Genomic DNA, 19897 nt, shown 5'->3' with positions numbered 1-19897 from the left:
ATATATATATATATATATATATATATATATATATATATATATATATATATACAGCCACAGCAGCAGCAGCAGCAGTAGCATCGGCAGCAGCAGTATGAATAAGAGCTGTACTCGTAAGAAGCTCTGCTGGTCCCGCTTGATGTCCACCTGCACCAGGCCGACGCTCGGCTTCAAGCAAGAGGCAGAGGCAGCCTGAGGAGCAGCAGACGACCCATGGGTTCTTGCATGGAGGCCTACATTGGCTCCTCTTGGCGCCTCAGAAGTCGCAGCAGCTGATATTGCGGCTGGTTCGGCTGCTTGTGCTTTTGCTTTTGCCGCTTTTGCTGCTGCTGCGGCGGCATCTGCCTGGGTGGAGAGGCCGATACAAAAGCTGCTGTGGAAAGGACCCCAAGGTTTGGTAGTGCTGCGAGCTGCAGCAGCGTAGGGCCTCAGGGGAGCCCCCCGCACCGGCAGCGAGACAGGACGAAGCAGCGAGGAGGCCTGCGTCGATTCAGCAGCAGCTGCAGCTGAAGCAGCAGCAGCAGTAGCAGCTGCAGCTGCAGCCGAAGCACGTCGGGGCCCCGAGAATGACACGGCTGAGTTCAGGGGCTCCACCGGTGGACCACAGGTGGGGAAACCTTGGAAGACCCAACGACGTATGAACCGCCGTCTGAACATGATGAGTGTATTAGAGGGCGTTCCGTTATGTACACTAGACAATGTTTCTGGTGTACATCAGAAAACTTGTCGGTTGTGTGCGTTGCTGCATTTAATGAGAACCATATCCGTTGGCGGAAGCGGATACAATGAAAGTTCATGCAAGGATTTCAAGAGAAGCAAGAAGCATCGTTCAAGTGGAGCAAACTGCGAGGTTTTTTGAATGCTGCATCGGCAGTGAGCTAAACGTACACAGCAGCGACGGCGCAGCCGACGGGGGGTAGCTCGTGTGGGTTGGCAATGCTTAGAGTTTTTAATTTCCTGAAGAATTTGAGTTTTGCATTCTTCAGAAAGTTTGTCAACTTTCTCAGAAGAGTATTTCAGCAATGACTGCGAACGCTCGGCCACCCTCCAGCCCCGCATGTCTGTCGAGTTCACACATTCCTTCTTCCTGTTCAGTTCGCCGATGCCACTGAAATGATATCGATATTCGGAGCTCTAACCCCTTTATTTCCGAATTTAATAGCGTTCACAGAGATCTTGGCGCAGCCGACCGGCACAGCAGCCACAGACAGCCCGTAGACTCTACAGAGCAGTTGCCGCTGTGCTCGCCTGAACATCTACTATTATCGCCCTGGCCAAGAAGCGAAGATGGCAGTGGTTTTCTGCGTTTATCTCCTTTCTTGAAAATATATGAGAAAGACGAGTGGGGTCACCCTCCTCCCGCAGGCTTCAACGCGACACAAAACGCGCTTCAGGTGACCCCTCACCAACCGGAGACAGCACTACATTTCTGCAGCCCCTGTACTTGTTTACACCTGTTCTAAACCAGCAGAGAAGCTGCCGCCAACAGCAGCATCACAACATCGGTCGTGTTTGCCTCTCTGTGTCCAGTGATGCTGGGGGACTGGGGGGCGGCCAAGACTGGCTGGAGGCTGCGTTGAGCTCTGTAGTCGCACTTCAGCTGCAGAAAACGCGAAGAACTAAAGGGACAGGCAAAGCAAGTAGACTAACAAAGCCAGAAAAACCAGACCGAAGCTGCTTCTGCCACCCCGTTGATACTTGTTCGGTGAACTGTCTGCACAGGGGGGGAGAAACCGCACATTCTTTCAGCTGCTACACACACCTGGGCACTGAGAGGATTTGCTTCGAAATCATAGGAGACCTATACGAGGGTTGCTGCTTCTGCTTCTGCTGCTACTGCTGCTGCTGCTGCTCTGCCTGCTGTCGCTGCTGCTCATCTCTGCAAGACAAACCCTGAGTGTGACAAAACGCTTTAGAGCGGTGCTCGCCTGAGGCGAGAACAGTTCCAAAGCAAAACAAAACGAAACAATAGCCAACAAACATAAAAAAAACGTATTACGACATTGCAAAGTGTTGTCAGCCAAATTGAATTGCCGGCGATGGCACGGGCCAAGAGCGCGCAAGAAAGTCGAAAAAAAAACGCTCTAAAGGGGCCCCCGATCATCTAAAGAATAATAGCGAGTCGGGGTAGAAGGGAAATCCGCAAATAAAGATGACATAGGATCAGCAGAAGCAAAATTCAACAGCACGCGAAACAAATACAGTTTGGCTGCTGAACCGAGACAATATTTGACGCGCTGACATTCAAAAAGGCAAGCAAGCTCTCTAAAGAGAATCCGCACTGACTCAACAGAGACAGAGACAATGGGCATTGTGCTACCCGCTGCTGTGTGATCGGCTTCTGTAGCTTGTAGAGACTTGACGGTTGTTTTGGACCTGGGGTGTCTGTACAGTCTGTACAGCTGCGTCTGAGACCCGCAGCCACACAGGAAGGCAGACAAGCGTCTCAAAAGGGCTCGTAGGAGTTCCCCGAGAACTGTCTGTAGTGCTGACTGCCTTGCGGGTTCGAGTACTCGTCTTGCTGGGGACCGAGGATTGCGGTGGTGTCTTCTGCCCAGGTGTCTGTTTGAAAGTCGCCTTGGGGCTCCTCCCAGAGAGTGTCGTCTGTGGGGTCGTTTCTGTCGCGGATATCTGCACCGTCTGCTTCGATGTCGCAGAACTCCAGAGGCCGAATGACCTCAGGGGGATGCGGGTTTGGGTGTGCTTCTCTTCCTGCTTTCGCCTTGAAGGAAGTAAGACGAATGCAGGAGGTACGCTCCTCACTCACACGCCAGCGCACGGGAGGGCAGAAAGGATCCTCTTTACTACTCAGCTTGCGGCCAGCCGCCTTCCCGTCCCTCTCCTCAAACGGAGTGTACGAGTGAAAACCCTCCCCGGCGAAGACGGAGCCGCCGTGCGTTTTGTACAGATGCCGCAGATGGCCAGCCTAGTTAAAACATGAACAAAACAGATACAGGAAAGCATATCGAATGTTCTCTTCGAGGGAGTCCCGGCCTTCACTTGATTTCGCTGAGATATTCACATCATCTGCTCTTAGCAACAGTGGCAGGATAGTTCCAATGGCGTATTTGACGCTGTCTTGCCCTAAACTTACAACCAACAAGATGGTGTTGAACAGCTGAGAGGCAGAAGGAGCTGCCGCCACAGGGAAGGGTTCCTTCATGACTTGGATTCCGTAGCAGACGGTAAAGACGTAGACGACAAGGGCCCCGGCAACGAGGCTGTAGCAACAGCATGGAGACAGGCGCAAGCAAACCAATACAAACCTACACCCCCTAAAATGCCTTTGTTCTCCAACGTGGGTCTTTGTGTTTTACGAGTTGCTCGAAAATAGGGCAAGGGGAACTTCTGCTTCTGCGTCACTGACCACCACAAGAAAAGCTTTAAAATGGAGAGACAGAAGCATATCAGCCACAAAGGAGCCAACAACAAGCTAAAGCGTTGTGCAGGGGCAGGGGCCTCCTCAGGCAGCGCCAAAGCCATTCGGAGCTCCTTAGTTGCTGTGTTCTGTTGCGCTGCACAAAACGTTAGTGCACCACACTGAGCAAGACATTCACCGATGAAAAGACTAGTTCTACTGTCACAAGATCGACACGTACATACATAATGTGCGTATGTGTATGTGCAGTATTTTATGTATGATCAAAGGTACAAATACAAGTACTACACAATGTTAGAACAATAGTTGAAGGTCTGTCCCGCCCCTCCCTAGTTGACTGCCATTCTGAAGCGGCTTAATTCATAATATTTGATCATCATGCGTGCAGCTAGACAATGTTTTTAAGTGTGCAGATCCACTGTCTATTTCGCCGGTTTTCGCTTTCACCCTTTTGTCAGTTCTCACCGTTCATGACGCATGGAGCCGTAGTGACAGCGCACGGTAGAGCCGAGGAGACAATGTGTTTCACGCAGCAGCCAGCGAGGCCTCCTGTTGTCCACCAGCACTTACACAGTAACTAGGCAGTACACGTTTGCCGTATTGTAGCCGAAGTGTATTACTGAAGCCTGCCCTGTAGGCGTCACGCCACCATTTCTGTCCACGTATGTCTACAGAATCCGGCGACGCCGTTTGCACATTGATGTGAAAATACAAAAGAACTGTTGTAAGGATAAAAGAACAGCTGAAGATACAACAGATAATTCCTTACCTTCTCGGTCTTCACAACCATCGCCACCACACGAGCCGCAAGAGGCGGCGCAACAAACCGCCCCGTCCTCGCTGAGAACCCCAGAGCTGCAGGATGGGTCCCGAAGACTCGCCGAGGCTGCAAGCAGCAAATGCAGGAGGAAACAGCTTAACGTTCCTTCTTAATAAACAACTGTACTGCCAGCGTTCTTCTAGTCATAAACAGCGCCTTGCATAGCGCTGCATGCACTTCAAGGCAGCCTGATAGCTCTGGGGAACAACTGCACATATTTCATCACCACCTGTTTAGTGACGTTTTGGCACTAAGGCCGATTGAGCTGCTACAGAGTATACTTTTTCCAATCATCGACGGGTTTGCTGCCTTACCCGGGGCAACGCATTTCTTCTTCAGGAAAATCTGAACATCCTGCAACGGGGACCACAAAACGAAGCATCCACAGACTTTTGCATTCAGCAGTGTAGAATGCGCAAGACGTCGACCTTGAGGTGATTATGAATAGCTTCGTAAGCAAAAACATTTCGCCGTACAAGACAGAGAGGGAACAACGTAACTAGCGAGTATGCACTAGCCGCTGAGCTGCAGGGTTGACGCTTTCGTTCCACGAACACTCCATACAAACTTCGAAGCAGCTCAAAGCAAGTAGAGAGCTAGCAGGGAGAAGCGGGAATGTGTTCGTGAATCAAATGGAAAAAGCAACGTCGGTATTGGGATAAGGGTTAAGGGTTTTAGGGTGTAGGGTTTTGCTTGCTGTCAGCGCGATAGCTCACTCTGTAGCCATGGAAGGAGAAGTCCATACCAACAATCGACTCCCCTGTGGCAGGTCACCAGCAAAGAAGCATAAGGCCTAAAATGACTGATATGGATAGCATCTTAGGCATCTGAGATGGCATCTTAGGCATTTGGTGCAGCACGTTCAGGAGCACAGAGGGAAGCGAGCGGCGCTATACTGTCTAAAAAAGCCTCTTCACTGCAGCTGAAATGTTGAATTGTTTTGGATCAGAGGAGGCAAGGACTACTTGAGGATGTTAGCTGTTATCCTCCGTGCAAAGTAAGACATACCCTCCGACTTGCACTGAAACTGAAGAATGAATCTGCGCACGTTTTCCTCTAAACCGGGGAGCACATCCCTCAGAACAACGTGAGAAGATGGCTTCGACGCGACGAGACTAACCGACTGCTCCGTCTCTGTTTCTTCTCTTTTGCTACTTCCGACGTAGTTGTACAATAGAGGATACATCACTTGCAGATCGGCGGCTGACAAACAAACAAGCACACAACAAATATTCCAGCATTCAACATTGTTTGGCAATACATATAATGAATGCTAGCGGTGCAGTCCGTCTATAGCGGAATTTTTTACTTATATATGTTTTACAACACCTTCAGTTGCATCATTAAGGAATGATGGGCTCCGTCAACATGAGAATGTGCAGCATGCAGGTTTTAGTTGTTTTGAACTCGCCTGTTGTTGGAATTTGCATCTCTAGTTTTCCATCCTTACATCCGCGACACCATGCGTACATCTCGACAAATTCTTGCTGCGGCCAAAGCAGAAGGCAGCTCGCGGTAAAACCCTCAGGAAGCGAGGTGTTGCTGTGCGCACTGATTCGATTTCGGCACCGCATGCATGTAATAAGCACGTTTCATCTCTGAACACCAAGCGAACCGTGAGGGGAGTGTTGAACGACTGATTGTAGATGTCAGTTAATATAGTAGTTGGTCCTACCGACGGGTCAAACACCAGAGTGGTTGGCTGTACAGCTGCGACTCGATCCGTTGCAACCCCATTGGCCACCAGGTCGCCTTCCTTCGCTGTCACCGTCCGCAGCTCTGCTACAGTTGGAGAAGGAGCGAGGCTCGGGTCCCACGGCAGGTCAGCGGCGCTACGCGTCCAAGAAGCGGCCCCGCTCTTGCTGGGCTGCGGCGTCAGCGGGCCGACCGATATGTGGAAGCCTGAGGGCGCCTCTGAGTTCAGGTGAAGGCAAACAAATGCCTACACACACTATACTGCCTCGTTCTTCTTTCCCATACTCCAGCATGCACAGAACGGCCAACAGGGCACGGGCCATAAGAACAAAACCCGACTTCTCGTCAGTGCAGCAGGTCGCGCAGTTTCTGATGTTTCATTTTCATACAGAGCAAAATAAAAAGAGGGTAGCCCTAGAATGCCTTGTTTTTCACTGCACCAGCTATAAACAAACGCATGCACGAGGGAAACGTGCAACTTGCCCTGCAGGAGCGCGCCAGCGGAGCAGACGACCTTCCACATGAGAACGACAGGTTCGCATCCCCCCAGGCGGAGTTCAGCGCGTACAGAGATGGGGTCTCTGCTGTCGCCTTCAACAGCAAAGCAGCTCTTGTAGACAACGTGAAGCTCGGCCACCGGACGGTGGGTCTCGTCCTGGTGCTGGTGGTCTGCTTGCTTCCCCTCCTCGCCGCTGACTTTGTAAGACAGGACGAGCCCTGCGCGACATCTCACCGCAGCAGTCTGAAGCCTAGACTTGGCACCCTCAAATCTAAAGCCTACACCCCCCGACACCTGCCTGTGGCCGACTGAACTTGACTAGAGCGACTACGAGCAGCCTCTGACCTCGTTGCGCATGCAGCCCTACTACCTACCGTCTCCGTAGGCTAGGTTCACGTCGATGATTGGCATCAACATCATGGAAGCCATAGCGTCGTAGGCGCTCTTGACGGGGGCTACCAGACGAATCAGGGTCACTGTTCCCTCATCCATGCGGAATACGGGGTTCTCTGCACACAACGCCCGGGCATCCTAGTCTTCAGTTGAGAAGGCAGGAAGAAAGGAGGCGTCTCCGGGACTCAGATGCAAACAGTGAACGCACAAAGGGCCTCAGCAGAATCGAAGAGGTACAGACGTGTCTGACCTTCTGTGAACTCGGACCAAAGAGGCGTCACTTTGCCTCCCTCCACCGCGAGACGAGGGTTCTCCTCGCCATCTGCTGGGTCCTCTGCGGGTCGTCCGTGAATGTGGTGCAAGTACGGCATGCCGTCTGTCTGTGCATTCTCTTTTTGCACGAAATTGCTGAACCTGGAAGCTACAGAAGACGGCAGAGGAGAGACGAGGAAGGCGTCGAAGTGCTGACAGTCATCTACCCTCAGGTCTTCGCTCTGCGGCCCGTAAAAAGCAAACCGAGGAGGCGCAGCTAACGTTTCAACGCTGCTACCAGCTATAGAAAACGCGCCAACATCTTCTGCCCCACCAGAAACTCCAATGGAGCCTTCCGGTCCGGAGAAAATTGGCGCATAGGGCCGCAAAGGCAACAGAAAGGGAACGATCGCATCCAGTCCTCGGGCGTCCCCAGGAGCTGGGCTTGCATTTGCTCCTCCAGGGGTCCCTTGCATACTTGCAATTTCTATCAGAGATGGTGGAGTCTCAGTGAAGTCGCCGTTGCTTTGCTGTTCTGCATCTGGCACCACAGCGCTATTCACCGTAGGGGATGCCTCGAAGCCCGCCGTTGCCTCATAGGACGTAGAGGGCTCCTGTGGCAGTTCCGGCGAAGCCTGCATTTCTTCCTCGAATATTATGGGGACCTCTGAAGGTTGGCTGTTATACTCAAACTCCATCGACTGCCCGTCTACTAACCGTGAGGGGTCCCACAGAGTAAGGAAAAGAGTTGCTGTGAGCATCTGCGCAGCCCACGTACGCTGATGAACCCAATTTCCCGCACCTACGAGAGCCCCTGGGGCCAAAAAGCGGCATTTTGGGGGATGACAGGAGTGCTGAGGAGGGGTTGGCTCTTCGAAGGTGTCGTTTGTTTGGTCTGGTGAAGCGGCTTGTCCTGCGCAGTCATCTTGCTGGCCTCTGTTCATCGTGCTCGAAGAAACCTAAGGGAGAAAACAGTTTCAATTAAAACAAGAAAATATCAGGGGAATTATTTCAGTTTTGAAAGGTATGCAGACTTTCGTCGCGAAACGGGTCAAGTGACCCCCAGACCGCCGGCGAAACTGTCACGGCCGGTGGACCCAACAGAAACCCCTAGCTAATTTACACCTCCTTCCCTTTTCTTCGCACAGCACCACAGCCAAATAGAAACGAAGACAGAGTAAATGCGTATGTTATCAGTATGCGGAAACACAGGGCTGCACACGGTCTTCTGGGGCCGCACGTGGTCGGGTGGTCAGCCCACCGGAAGTGCCGGGGCGTGCAGGAGTCTCAGCTATGAAACGAGTTCTTTTGATGTATTATTCAATTAGAAGATTAATGGAGTAACTCATTTTACGTGTCAAAACTGAAGCGTAAGCTGCAGGAGTGTGTGAGTAGGTCTTTATCTACAGCGGGCATGCCTGTCTGGCAGAAACCTGTAGCATGTTGGAGGCTTCAAAAAACTCATCCTTCCGCCACAACCCGAAGCAGCTCGAAGGTCTAGTTTATTTCTGGCATGTGCATTTTCGCCTGAGTATCGTCAGAAAAGACAGGCGACTCTCGCTTCACCCGTATCCAACCGTTTTATTGCACGAAGAGTTGCACACTTATCGTCGTTGGCGACAACTGCAGGGTCTAAGTAAACCCTGCCACAATCAACAGATCCCCCTCATTTTGGAGTTTTAAACTTATTTTGTGGATGCGACTCTTAACGCCAACGCAAGAGCCTGCGACCTGGGCATCCCGTGCTGCTGAACTCGTCCACATCCTGTTTGGAATGTGACACAGTTGAACGGTGTACCTCAGAAGAGGTTTAAAACGAGTGAAGCGTTGGCAACCTGTACTCTAGAGGGCTACTGGGTGACCTCTGTCGCCTCCAACATAGGCGATGGACACCACACACGTACACTGCGTCCAGAAGCGAGCATTGTTTGCTTGTAGCCGTTTACTTGAAGCGTTCGTTAGTTCCTTAAAGCTGTGCGACTCATTGCTAAGACGCAAACAGCAGCATCTGCTGCTGAAGCAAAATATTAAAACTGCCTCTGCTTGGAGTGAGCCACACTGTCGTGGTGTATCAGCACGCGAGCAGAAATACATCTTATTTCTCTGCCCGATCCAAGACTACGGACGAACTAAATCCTCCCTCAACTCTGCTCGTATCACGAGGGGATGAAGGCAGGCCTGATGCAGGCCCGTGTGGTGCGGGGGGATGCCGCGGACTGCCCTCCATAGGTGTGGGCGATGTTGTCGGTTTCGGTGGGGTTCCAAGGGAAGCCAGCGTGGCGCTTCGAGAGGCCCAGAGGTTTGCAAACGTTGGCAGAGGCTGTGGGAGTCATCCAATCCTGCATTCACAGAAAAGCCACATCACTGGTTGCCCTCATTCAAAATGCGTCCGTCTTCTCCAGCAATGTGCTAGTTTAGCTGCCCCCCTCCCGTAAGCATACACAGACAGACTGTCTCTGTACGCAATAAAAAAGCCTCTGTCGTATACTGTTTGCGTCTGCAACGGCACAAACTTACTTCTTTGCACTCGAGCGTCGGCTGGTGGTGTCGCCTGGCGATGCTTCTCACAGAGAACTTCAACTCCGTGTTCGGTTTAGGCATTAGACCCTGTCAACCACAAAGGCAAATTTCAGATGTTGCCATCATGCAACTACTAGCTACTAATATCAGTTTCCTTACTTCTCCGTATTTGGCAGACTGCTACTCGAAAAAGGAAGGGCATGGGACTAGCAGTCCCGTTGCCTAATGCACCGTGACCACCAAAGCCTAAGGCGTTCGTGTTTCCTTGACTCATTTGCAAAAGGCCTGAGCGCTGATCCTGCTGCTACTGCTAGAACGAAAGGAGTAGGGTCTCATACTGCCAGCTTTGGGTTTAATTCTGCACCGCGTGTATAAACAGAGCCCAATTGTTGCACGTGTAATGAAGTGAATGGTACTAAACGCCATTAGTTATGCATATGATATATAAAAATATGTACATTATATATTATATATATTAGTTTCTACGATTTTCAGGTAGCCCACCAGTAAGTTATGGTCTATGTTGTCCTTGGCCTTCTGCACGGAGAATGTTCGTTCTCTGGGGAGCATGTAGGAGTCAAAGCTGGCGAGGTTGATTTCTGTTGCTGCATTTCCCGGTCTTCTGGCAGTCATGATTTCAGTGCGGCCGGTTAAAGGATCCGTGACTTGAAACTTGGTGCAGAAAGCTCGGGGAAGCTGATCGGTGGAGACATACTGTCTCAGCGGTCGCGTTCCTCCTCTCTGATGCATTTGGGTTCCGGGAGATTTGCTGCCTGCAGAGGAGAAGAGTGAAGTCATTTGGTCGGATTTGTTCGCTGCTGCGGACTGTTTTTTGCTGCCATTACTGAAGAGGGCGTTGTTGAGCTGCGCGGTGGATATGCCGGCGTATCCCGGGGGAGTCATCTTCAACATGTCCTTCGCCTCTCTTGGCGTGTTCTTTCTGCTGCTGCTGCAAGGGTTACAGGGATGCAGTATTGCTCTAACTTCATCTTTGAAAGGAGAATACGTTAACCCCAACGCGCTGTTGCGACGTGGCCTCTGCAGCAGCTGAGGCGACGCCATCTGCGAGAGGCGCTCGCTGGGTACTCCCGCCACAGCAGGCTCTCTGTCTGCCATATTTTCACGACTGAATCAGGCTTAAATCGCTCCTGGGATGTACGTACACCCAAAATTTGAGGGAATTCGGGGGGACTAAGATGCGTTGAACAGAAGGCAATGCTACGGAAAACAGATACTGCGGGCAACAGCCAGAGCCCTTGCTGCGTGTTGCCTTAAACCCAAGGGAAATGCTTGCCGGGTAGTTCGTAGTACTGCTGCAGAACACAACACACATCGCCCCCCAAAACCGCAGACTCCCTATAGAACCCAGGCAGCTGAATGCACGAACCGAAGACAGACCAACAGATACAGAGGAGTGCACACAGCAACGCAAGAAGTCCCCAGATGCGCCACCAAGAGAACGAAAGTTGGTTCAGGCAAGCACAGATGGGCCAGTTCATTTGCCTTCAACGACAGACAGCGGTTGGAGGGAACTCTGTTTGCATATTGCTGCAGAAGGCGCTGGAACAGAGGTCTCTCCAGCACACCAGACAACACGGTTTTGATCTGAGCTACAACTGCTCATCAAGTGAGAATGAGGACAACTGTCTCAAAAGGGTGCTGCACACGAAGTGCTTGTCTAAGCCGCCAATGCGAACTGGCGTCGATACTGCGCCGCCCGGGCGCAGTATCGACGCCAGTTGGCGGCAGCAGGAGGCTGCGTGCTCTCAACCGAATAACCCTCTCCCGTGTTTCCAAATGACACCATATTGAGGACACTTTATTGACAAGCAAGCTCACAAAAGATAGTTGAAACACAAATTGATGCGTTTTTAATGCTGTGTGGCAGGCTCACGTGAAGTTGCGTGGCAGTCGGCGAAGGCAACCGGTGAAGCTACAAGAAGGTGAACGCGGAATACTTCTTCTGCTAAGTAGAACGAAGATTTAGCAAAGAGTTTTAGGGTTTTTTGAAGAAAGAATGACACAGGCGAAACGCCCCAGCTACCACAGCCAGCCAGGCGAGCTGATTGTCGCTGCCGCCGCCGAGTTAACAGTGTAGCCGTCGGTCGCAGCACACCCCAACCCTCTTTGCCATTTCTCCCAACGTTTCAACTCATCTTTATTCAACTTGCCAATTATATTCTTGGGAATTTAATGCGTATACACCCCAAAAAGATAGTTAAATGGGTGTCGACGCGCAGCTCGCTTCGTACTACCCAGGCACACATTGCGCAATCGGCGTGCAAAGGAGTGTAAATCTGCAGAAATAACAAAAGACTAAGCGGATAAAGCAAAAAAGTTAGAAATACCTTCTAAGAAGAGGTCACATTAACTAATCATGACGTCCAGTTGCCTTAGACCGTCACTGCGACATGGATGAGGCTAACTCAGAACCAGCGGCCACTTCCTAGTGAAGGGGAATGGTCAAGCTGGAATAAAGGTATAGAACACACAACTCCGAATTTACTCAAATTTGAATGCTTCACTAAGTAGGAAAAAAGCTAACTTGAACCTTAAACGACGCGTTTAACATAAATTAGCCCAAGTACAAGCCCCAAGAGCTTCAAGTTAAGAAACAACGCCAACTGCAACTCTACGTTGTAATGCCCTGGGGTTCAACAGGGCAAGAAAGGAAGAGGAAATTCCTCTTCTAGAAAGGATGAACCAAATTTCCTTGAATTAAAAAATTTAAACTTCTAGTTCAATACGACTACGATCGCGAGAGTACGCTTAGGAACAAGAACCAATACTCCATTCACGTTGTCGTGCACACACACACCTGGCACAGTGGATAGCCTAGGAAAGGTGGTAGGGGTACGGAACGTACGAAATGAAGAAGATAGATGCGCAAAACATATTCACACGGATAAGTCAAGCTCCTGAAAATACATGAATAGCGTGTTGACCTGGAGTGGGGCTGAGCTCGGCGATGTCCCCTGGCGCCGCAGTCAGTCGGCTGCGGCTTCGCCCAGGCAGGCCACCAGGTTGCATACGACTGTGTGAGTACTGTGTGAAGAATCCTAACGGCAAGTGCATACGTGAGCTAAGCATTTTCCCAAGTGGGAGTTGTGAATTATCAACTAAGACGAGAAAAGAAGGGACTGGCTAATATAATAGAACTTTCCTGCTGTAGTGCGACCGCACTACATAAGTGCTACAAGTAGCGGAAACAAAGCCAACGAGAGTGCAAGGAGTAATTGAAAGAAAGCCAACTACCAGTCCAGCTACGAACAGACACAAACATGCAAGTCTACCGTGCCGCTGCGTAGGGGACGGAACGTGGGTTTACATGAGCAACATGGTCGACGTTCTCCACCTGTAGTGTGCTTCGTTTCGTTGTGGGTTCATTCTTTACACTGCTCCTATAAATATGCACCAGCCAAATGCACTTAAGGAGATCTACTGGGTGTTGTCGGGTTTGTTTCCTGCTATAATTGCACTACAGACCGATAGTTGGGTTTACGTCCCTCGACCTGCCTTGTCTCTGTAAGAAGGTGAAGGGGGGGTTTTCTAAATAACCCAACAGTTATAAAAACACACACACACACATATATATATATATATATATATATATATATATATATATATATATATATATATATATATATATATACACATGGTAATGTGAAATGAACAACGCCTTGCAAAGCCAGCTGGGAGCTGCCTTCATGTTGGACGCGGAGGTTCTGTGCTTGATGTATTGACGTATTAGATGAGAAGGTGGCGATTGGTGGGTCTCATGGATCCTGCTGCACAGGAGTACCCTCCTGGATTTGCTCGGCCACTGCTACGTGGTGCTTCTCAACCACAAAAGCAGCAATGAGTTGCTTCCCCACGCGCACCACCGGCCGCGCAAGGCCCCAGCAAAAAAAAGAGGAGCCGCACCGAGGAACAAGTGCCAGACACATGCACCGGAGATACAGTGCAAGCACTGGACCTTCGTTTACGTCGGCAGGCATCGGCGTGCCTTTGCTTACCCTGAATATAATCTCTGTTCCGTTGACTGTGGGCAGAGGCTTCCCTATAGCGCCGCTCGTTCTGTTGTACATGCTGTTCCGTTCGCAGTGATATACACTTGACATGAAAAAACTGTTTCTGGTCGCCACTGAAGGGGCCCCAAAGGCTCGTATGCTGCCCCAAGGACGAGCGGTTGATAAGAAAAGCCCTAAAAAAGCATGTCTGCTGCTATGCAGGAGCCTACTAGGCGTAAGCCATAGCAGATAGGGCACCTCCAGTACAGCTTCGCAGCAGCCATGCCAACAACAACCAACACGACCCCGTTTGCAAGAACGGTGCAGGTAACTAAGAGGAATTTTGATTCAAAGATACAGAGAAGCCCAGGTACAGACGGGCTACCGCTCATGAGGTCGGTTTCAGGCCACTTAGGTGAAGGCAGCGAACAAGCAGAGAGTTTTCCTACAGTTCAGACGGTGTCCTTATCTCTCTGCCTTCTACCACGAGCTTTCCCTGTTCCTTTCTGCCTGCGCTTAGGGCGAGTTCAGCGACTGTTTTGCTTCCCTCCGCAGCTGACAGCGGTGGAGCCTTCCAGCCTGCCATGTCTGTCTTACACCATCCTGTGCATTAGAGTGCATAGCAGCAGACACGCTTTTGCAAGGGGTCAACTAGCTCACCATTCACAGCTCCCCCCAGGGGCAGTCTGAAGGCTTTTGGGGCCCCTCCAGCCGACCCCAGAGACACATGTAATTTCTGTTTCTTTTTGAATACGTGCTTCACTCACCCGGATATACTGCAGTGACAATGATTCCCTCTGCATTGGGGTTTAGAGTTTGTCTGTCGGCCTTGCGAGCCAATGCAGCCGTCAAACCAATGACAGCAGCCTGAGGCGCAGGGCCAGCATAACTGTTGCAGAAGAGGCGTACTGCCTTTGAACGGAAATAAACTATACTCGCGTTTGCAGCATGTAAAAATACAATGCATGAGAGGGAGCGTACTCGAAGTAAAGTCTCCGGAACCTCTCAGAGAACTTGTGGGTGAGGGCTCCGCGGTGAGGTCCTCACCTTTGAAAACAAATACGGCAGCCTTGGCCATCCCTTTTGTATCCACTCCTTAGGGGCAACTTGTAGGTATTCATGAACAGCAGCATCGATGTCCTACCACCACCAGAACAATTCAAAGCAGCTGCACTCCCCACGCATCAATGGCAAGCACGCAACATACGTGCTGCAGGCTGCTTGTTGTCTGCACTTCCATAACAGTTAACATCAGATGATCCAGCAGGACACTCACTTCAACTGTAGCGGTAGATGCCAGCAAACGATCCCGGTTACTCTTGCTCATGAATGGGGGCCCCGCTTTCTCGAGGTTCGATGACAGAAATACCACTTTTGTATTATTTCTGAACAGGGGTGCGAGGGCCATCGTGATCTGTGGAGAACACCAGAGCCGAAATTTTAATTGGCGCCTATAAAATTATATTTAAAAATTAAATTGAATAAAAAATTAAATGGTCACGTTGTGAAAGAACTGAGCTTTCATCTCAGATCTTGGAGCATAAGCTGCGTTCTGCGGCGTTGTGTGCAGAGCCGTCTATCCGAAATATAGTTCAATGGATGTTATACTTTTGTGTAAAGATAAAATGCAGCTAAGCTCGTATTTTTTATTCAAAGGAATCCTACATCTCGAGTTCCGTAGTAGTTCACAGCACAGATGGCTCTGGCCTGTTCACTGAGCGGCAGCTTGGCCCCAGGAGGAAAATTAATACCTGACAGGATAAAGAAGAGGAGTTTAATATTCCTCAAGTGCAAATATCATTTCGTTGGCGCCTGAACACATGGAAAGAGAAGCCAACCTCTCATTACGCTTGAAATCCGGGCGCTGCAGCTGACCCGCGTTGTTGATGAGACAGTCAACATGCTTGTATTTGTTTTGAATCGAGGTAACAAACTTCCTTCGGCTCCCTTCGTTTGTGATATCAAGCACCTCCACGTCTGCTTTTATTCCCTCTTTAGCCAGAGATGAAGCTGCTGTCTGACGCAGTAAACAGGCAAACACGCACGAGAACGGGACACCACATCGTGTGTGCATACGAAGCCCGCAAAAGAGAAGCACGGAGAAGGTTATATTTGTTCTTGGTTTGTGTTGTTTTCCTCCATTTCGCCTGTTCAGGCGCATTGTTCCTGCTGACAATGCAGTAGTGCGAATTTTATAATACTTTTTTATAATAAAGTTCATGCGGCTGGGGTGTGTTGCTACTGCGGGCAACACAAGCCTTACCTCCCCGGCAGCTGAAGTTCGAGAGCAAAGGACAATTGCTGCATCCTTTGGGTTTAGTCTTTTCCCCAATTCTCTCACTGTTTCGAATCCAATACCTCTGTTGGCCCCGGTGACCACGAAGGCGCGGCCGGCCATACTGGTGAGGCGGCAATCACCAGCGAGTGGTTTGACGACCAAAAACTGTTTAAAAAAGGTAATTAATATATTCAAATCAATACTCTTTTGTTGTTCTCCAAGCTGTACAATAAAATATCAAACACCCCAAGACCTCATGCGGCCTTTTGTTGTATACTGGCAGCACCCGATGCCGCCTCGCCGGCGAAAGCTGCAGAGCGGCAGTTTTTCTTACACTAGCTCCATGAAACCTGAAATATAATCATTTAAATTAATAAATAAATTTAAAAGTGGTTTCAATTACCTAAAAGGAAACAAGAATTCATGTATCCTGTTGAATGGTCCGTGCACGAGTGACCACCACAGGAGCTGCTCCTCTCTCTCTGGTAACCTCCGAGCAGCCAGTTGTAAAACTGAGTAATAAAAAAATCAATATTAAATTATAATATTTCATATTGCATTATCAATAAAAATGTTTACATTGATGAGCAAACTCGGCCACACCATCGTCGCAACGAAGATGTTTCACACGACACAGAAACTAAAGCTGCAAGGTTTCGCCAGGTTTCGGTTGAGAAGAGCTAAAGAGTAGATATACAGCAACACTACAACAGAGCCATATGTGTAGTACCTGTAGCCTGACTATGTTCTGTGCAGACACACATGCGGTATTTCATATATTATATACATATATATATTATATATATGTATATAATATATGAAATACCGCATGTGTGTCTATATGATATATATATATATATATATATATATATATATATACATATATCATATATTATATACATATATATAGCCATACTTCACTGGGCTCCAGCACTGAGTTGCTCTCTTAGCTACCACCACCACACGCCAGCTATGGCTGCCTGAAAAGAACTTCAGTAAGCGGGTAAACCACCATAACAGGCGGCAGCTCCGTTCCGCGCTGCAGCGTAGGACGCAGCGAGGTCTTCTCCACTTGCAAAAGGTTATGTATTAAAAATACAGAAATACAATGCGACAAAATATCCGTGATCGTTTGGCTTAGAGAGGCCAAAACACGGGGTCAAAGCAGCGCAGCACAGCCGCAGCTGCAACGCGAAAGCCTCGGCAGCAGGAGAGGCTGGAACTTGGGTAACACCTCCGCTGCTGCATTGGGCAGATATATGGCCTGCACACTAAGTATATGTTTCGCCATAGAGAACCCAGGAGGCCGCCCGTTGCAGCATGCAGCTCTCTTGGAGCTCTCAGCGTGTTTATATGTCTGCGTTAGGAGCGCACGCTCACTGCCGTCTGCTCCTGTGGTGCTGGGGGGCCCCCCCGCAGGGTCACCGCAGCTAGGGGTGCGGGCTGCTGCAGAGGGCCCCCAAAGTACAGAAGCAGTGATAACACCTTCCTCAACAAGTGCATGCAAAAGGAACTGCACCTCGCAGTCATCTAGCAGACACAGCATCCCCTGCAGCTGCTGCGCCGTGCTGCCGGGCCTCTGCGTCAGCAGCATCCACAGCCGCAGACACAGCAGCTGCACGAGTGACCCGTGCAGCCGCCCATCCAGGCGCACCCATGCACAAGCTGGCAGCCACTCCTTCGCCAGTCTCATCGGCCTCAACGAGCTCCTGGGGGCCGCAGCTGCCTGGATGTGCGGGGCCCTCTCCTCCCCCTGGGCCCCTGGGGCCCCCTGGGCCCCTGGGGCCCCCTGGGCCCCTGGGGCCCCCAAGGAAGAGGCTAGGCCTGAGGGGTATTCCTCCCAAGTCAACAGAGCACTGAAAAAGGAGCAGACGGCCTCCGCCTGCGCTTCGCATGCACTTGTCTCCTCCTCTGAACTTTGTGCAGCAGACGGCGCGGTCATCGTGGGGCTTGAAACGCATGCAGCCCCATTTGCTCGAGCAGACGCACCAACCACAGCCACCTGCATCTCCCCTTCCAGCAGATCCCCCCTCTGCTGTTGCTGCTGCTGCTGCTGCTGCTGTTGCTGCTGCTGCTGCTGGTGACCGCGAACCGCTGCAGGGCCCCACGCAGCCCAGACGGCTCGCGGCACCATTGCTGGGCGTTGGTGTTTCTGCTGCATGTGTTTGCCTTCGCTTGCGGGTTCTCCTTCTCTTTTCCTTCTCTCTCCTGCTGTGCCTGCTGCAGCATCTGCTGCAGCTGCTGCAGTTGCTGCAGCTGCTGCAGTTGCTGCAGCTGCTGCATCTGTGCGTGTACGTCTGTGTTCTACAGGCAGGGGTGTTGAGGGGCAGCTGTGTGAGGTCCAGCGCGCAGCGACTGGGTCGCGGAGGACCTGCTGCTGCTTGAGGCAGAAGCGGGGGGCAGCCTCTGCAGCAGCAACAAGTCTCCAGCTGTCTCCTGCGGGGACAGCCACCGCCAGCCGCAGCGAGCACAGCAGCGCAACACACACCAGAAACAGCTGGCTGCTGCATGCAGCCACCCAACAGTCTACACAGCAGCTCCCCAGGTCCTCTCCCGCCGTCATAGGCGTACCCATAGGGGCCCCCCTCAGCTCTGCCTCGAGCTCAGGAGACAGCCCCGGGGCCCCCCGCCTGCCCCCTAGCGCCATCTTGCATGCAGCAAGCCGGAAAGAGAGACAGGCAGCAGCACGCAGGTCGCCCCCCGAGGTGTCTCCGCTGCTCCTGTCTCCAAGCCCCACAGGGGTACACCTTCTCTGCGTTTCGTGTCCTTCTGCTGCGGGTGTCAGTGCTGCTGCTGCTGGCTCTGCTGCTGCTGCTGCTGCTGCTGCTGTTGTCTCCGTCTCTCCTGCGAGGTCCAACAGCAACGCAGGCACCGAGACACCCTCCGCCTTCGCCTTCAGCAGCCGACTCAACAGCCAAGCGGGACACAGCGCGAGGGCGGTGCAGACAGAACAGTCTCCACCCTCAGGCCCTGCTGCAGCTGCTGCAGCAGCGTTCCCTTCAGCAGCAGCAGCAGCAGCAGCAGCAGCGGCAGCGGGGGGACTGGACGCGAGCTCTTGCTGCGTCACCTCCTCCAGTCGCCGGGCGGCCTCAGGCTGCGGCGGCGTCGGCAGCAGCGGGAGGACCGCCTGCTGCTGAACAGTAAGAGCAGCACGCGCTGTTTGCTGCAGAGCCTGAAGCAGAGGCAGAGGTAGCTGGCTGCTGCTGCTGCTGCTGCTGTTGCTGCTGCTGTTGTTCCTATTGCTGCTGCTGCAGTGCCCTGCAGCAGCAGAAATATCTAGAGAAGCATGGGCCCCGCCTTGTATATGCTGCGTGAGGATGTACAGGGGCCCCTCTCCTTGGGGCCCCTCTTGGGGCCCCTGGCCGAGGGGCCTGCATGCGAGTGTGGGGTTGGGGGGTACGGGTGAGCAGAGCGGAGCGGCCTCAGACAAGGCCAGTGAGTGTGTAGGGTATGTATAGCTGCTGCTGCTGCTGCTGCTGCTGCTGCTGCTGCAGTCTGCTGCTGCTGTGTTGGGTTCGTGGGTGCAGAGACAGCCGGGGGGCCCGAAGGCCTCCACTGCCCGCGCCGCGAGCCGCCAGTTGTGGCGGTGGTCGTCGGCGTATGTGGGGAGAGACAGGGGAAAGCCGCTGGGTAGCCCGGGTGTGCAGCAGCAGCGCGTGTTGTCTCCTTTTGTCTTGCACTCTGTCTCCTCCTCTTCTCCTTCTTCTTCTCTCTCTGTCTCTGTTTCTGTCTCCGTCTGTCTCTGTCTCTGTCTCTGTCTCTCCACGCGGAAAGATGTTGCTGCGCTCGCGCTGCGGTCGCTCAGCACCGAAGGCAGCAGCGACGGGTCGAAGGCGTCCAGCTCCCCCGCAGCCCCGAAGAGGCCATCGGCGAGGTGGCTGGCGGGGGGTACCACCACCTCCTCTGTCTTTGCTGCTGCTGCTGCTGCTGCTGCTGCTGCAGCAGCAGCAGCAGCTGCTGCTGCTGCTGCTGCTGCGCTGCTGCTGTCGTCTCCTGTAGGGGCAGGCAAAGCTGCTGCAGCACCGGCAGGTGCGCGGGCCCCTGGCTCGGA

The 19897-nt window shown here is 51.9% G+C and overlaps 3 protein-coding genes across 3 annotated transcripts in view; all 3 read right to left on the bottom strand.

The window, feature by feature from the left end:
• Positions 1–2446: 2446 nt before the first annotated feature.
• On the bottom strand, positions 2447–7799 carry EMH_0007950 (uncharacterized protein; the record flags this gene model as incomplete). The annotated part of the gene is made up of 12 exons (XM_038022563.1): positions 2447–2926; positions 3095–3221; positions 3368–3515; positions 4149–4265; positions 4514–4553; positions 4916–4959; positions 5208–5402; positions 5650–5686; positions 5875–6066; positions 6463–6611; positions 6768–6902; positions 7037–7799. 12 exons carry the CDS (start codon positions 7797–7799, stop codon positions 2447–2449), a joined length of 2427 nt encoding a protein of 808 aa, XP_037878417.1.
• Positions 7800–9194: 1395 nt separating this feature from the next.
• Positions 9195–10674, bottom strand: EMH_0007940 (uncharacterized protein; the record flags this gene model as incomplete). Its single annotated transcript, XM_038022562.1, has 3 exons — positions 9195–9377; positions 9556–9645; positions 10063–10674. The coding sequence occupies 3 exons, from the start codon at positions 10672–10674 to the stop codon at positions 9195–9197; spliced, it is 885 nt and encodes a 294-aa protein (XP_037878416.1).
• A 4668-nt stretch (positions 10675–15342) lies between these two features.
• EMH_0007930 (uncharacterized protein) overlaps positions 15343–19897 on the bottom strand; it is a gene marked incomplete at both ends in the record, with an annotated part of 6988 nt that continues 2433 nt past the window's right edge. The window contains 3 exons of the mRNA XM_038022561.1: positions 15343–15585; positions 15832–16068; positions 17366–19897. The exon at positions 17366–19897 is cut by the window's right edge and continues 441 nt beyond it. Coding sequence (XP_037878415.1) covers positions 15343–15585; positions 15832–16068; positions 17366–19897 — 3012 coding nt within the window. The remainder of the gene's footprint in view (positions 15586–15831; positions 16069–17365) is intronic.

This window comes from Eimeria mitis, genomic scaffold, assembly GCF_000499745.2.
Source record: "Eimeria mitis Houghton genomic scaffold, Emh_scaff324, whole genome shotgun sequence".
Classification (NCBI taxonomy): domain Eukaryota; phylum Apicomplexa; class Conoidasida; order Eucoccidiorida; family Eimeriidae; genus Eimeria; species Eimeria mitis.
Note: the sequence above shows the minus strand (reverse complement) of the source record. Positions and strands in the feature narration are given on the sequence as shown.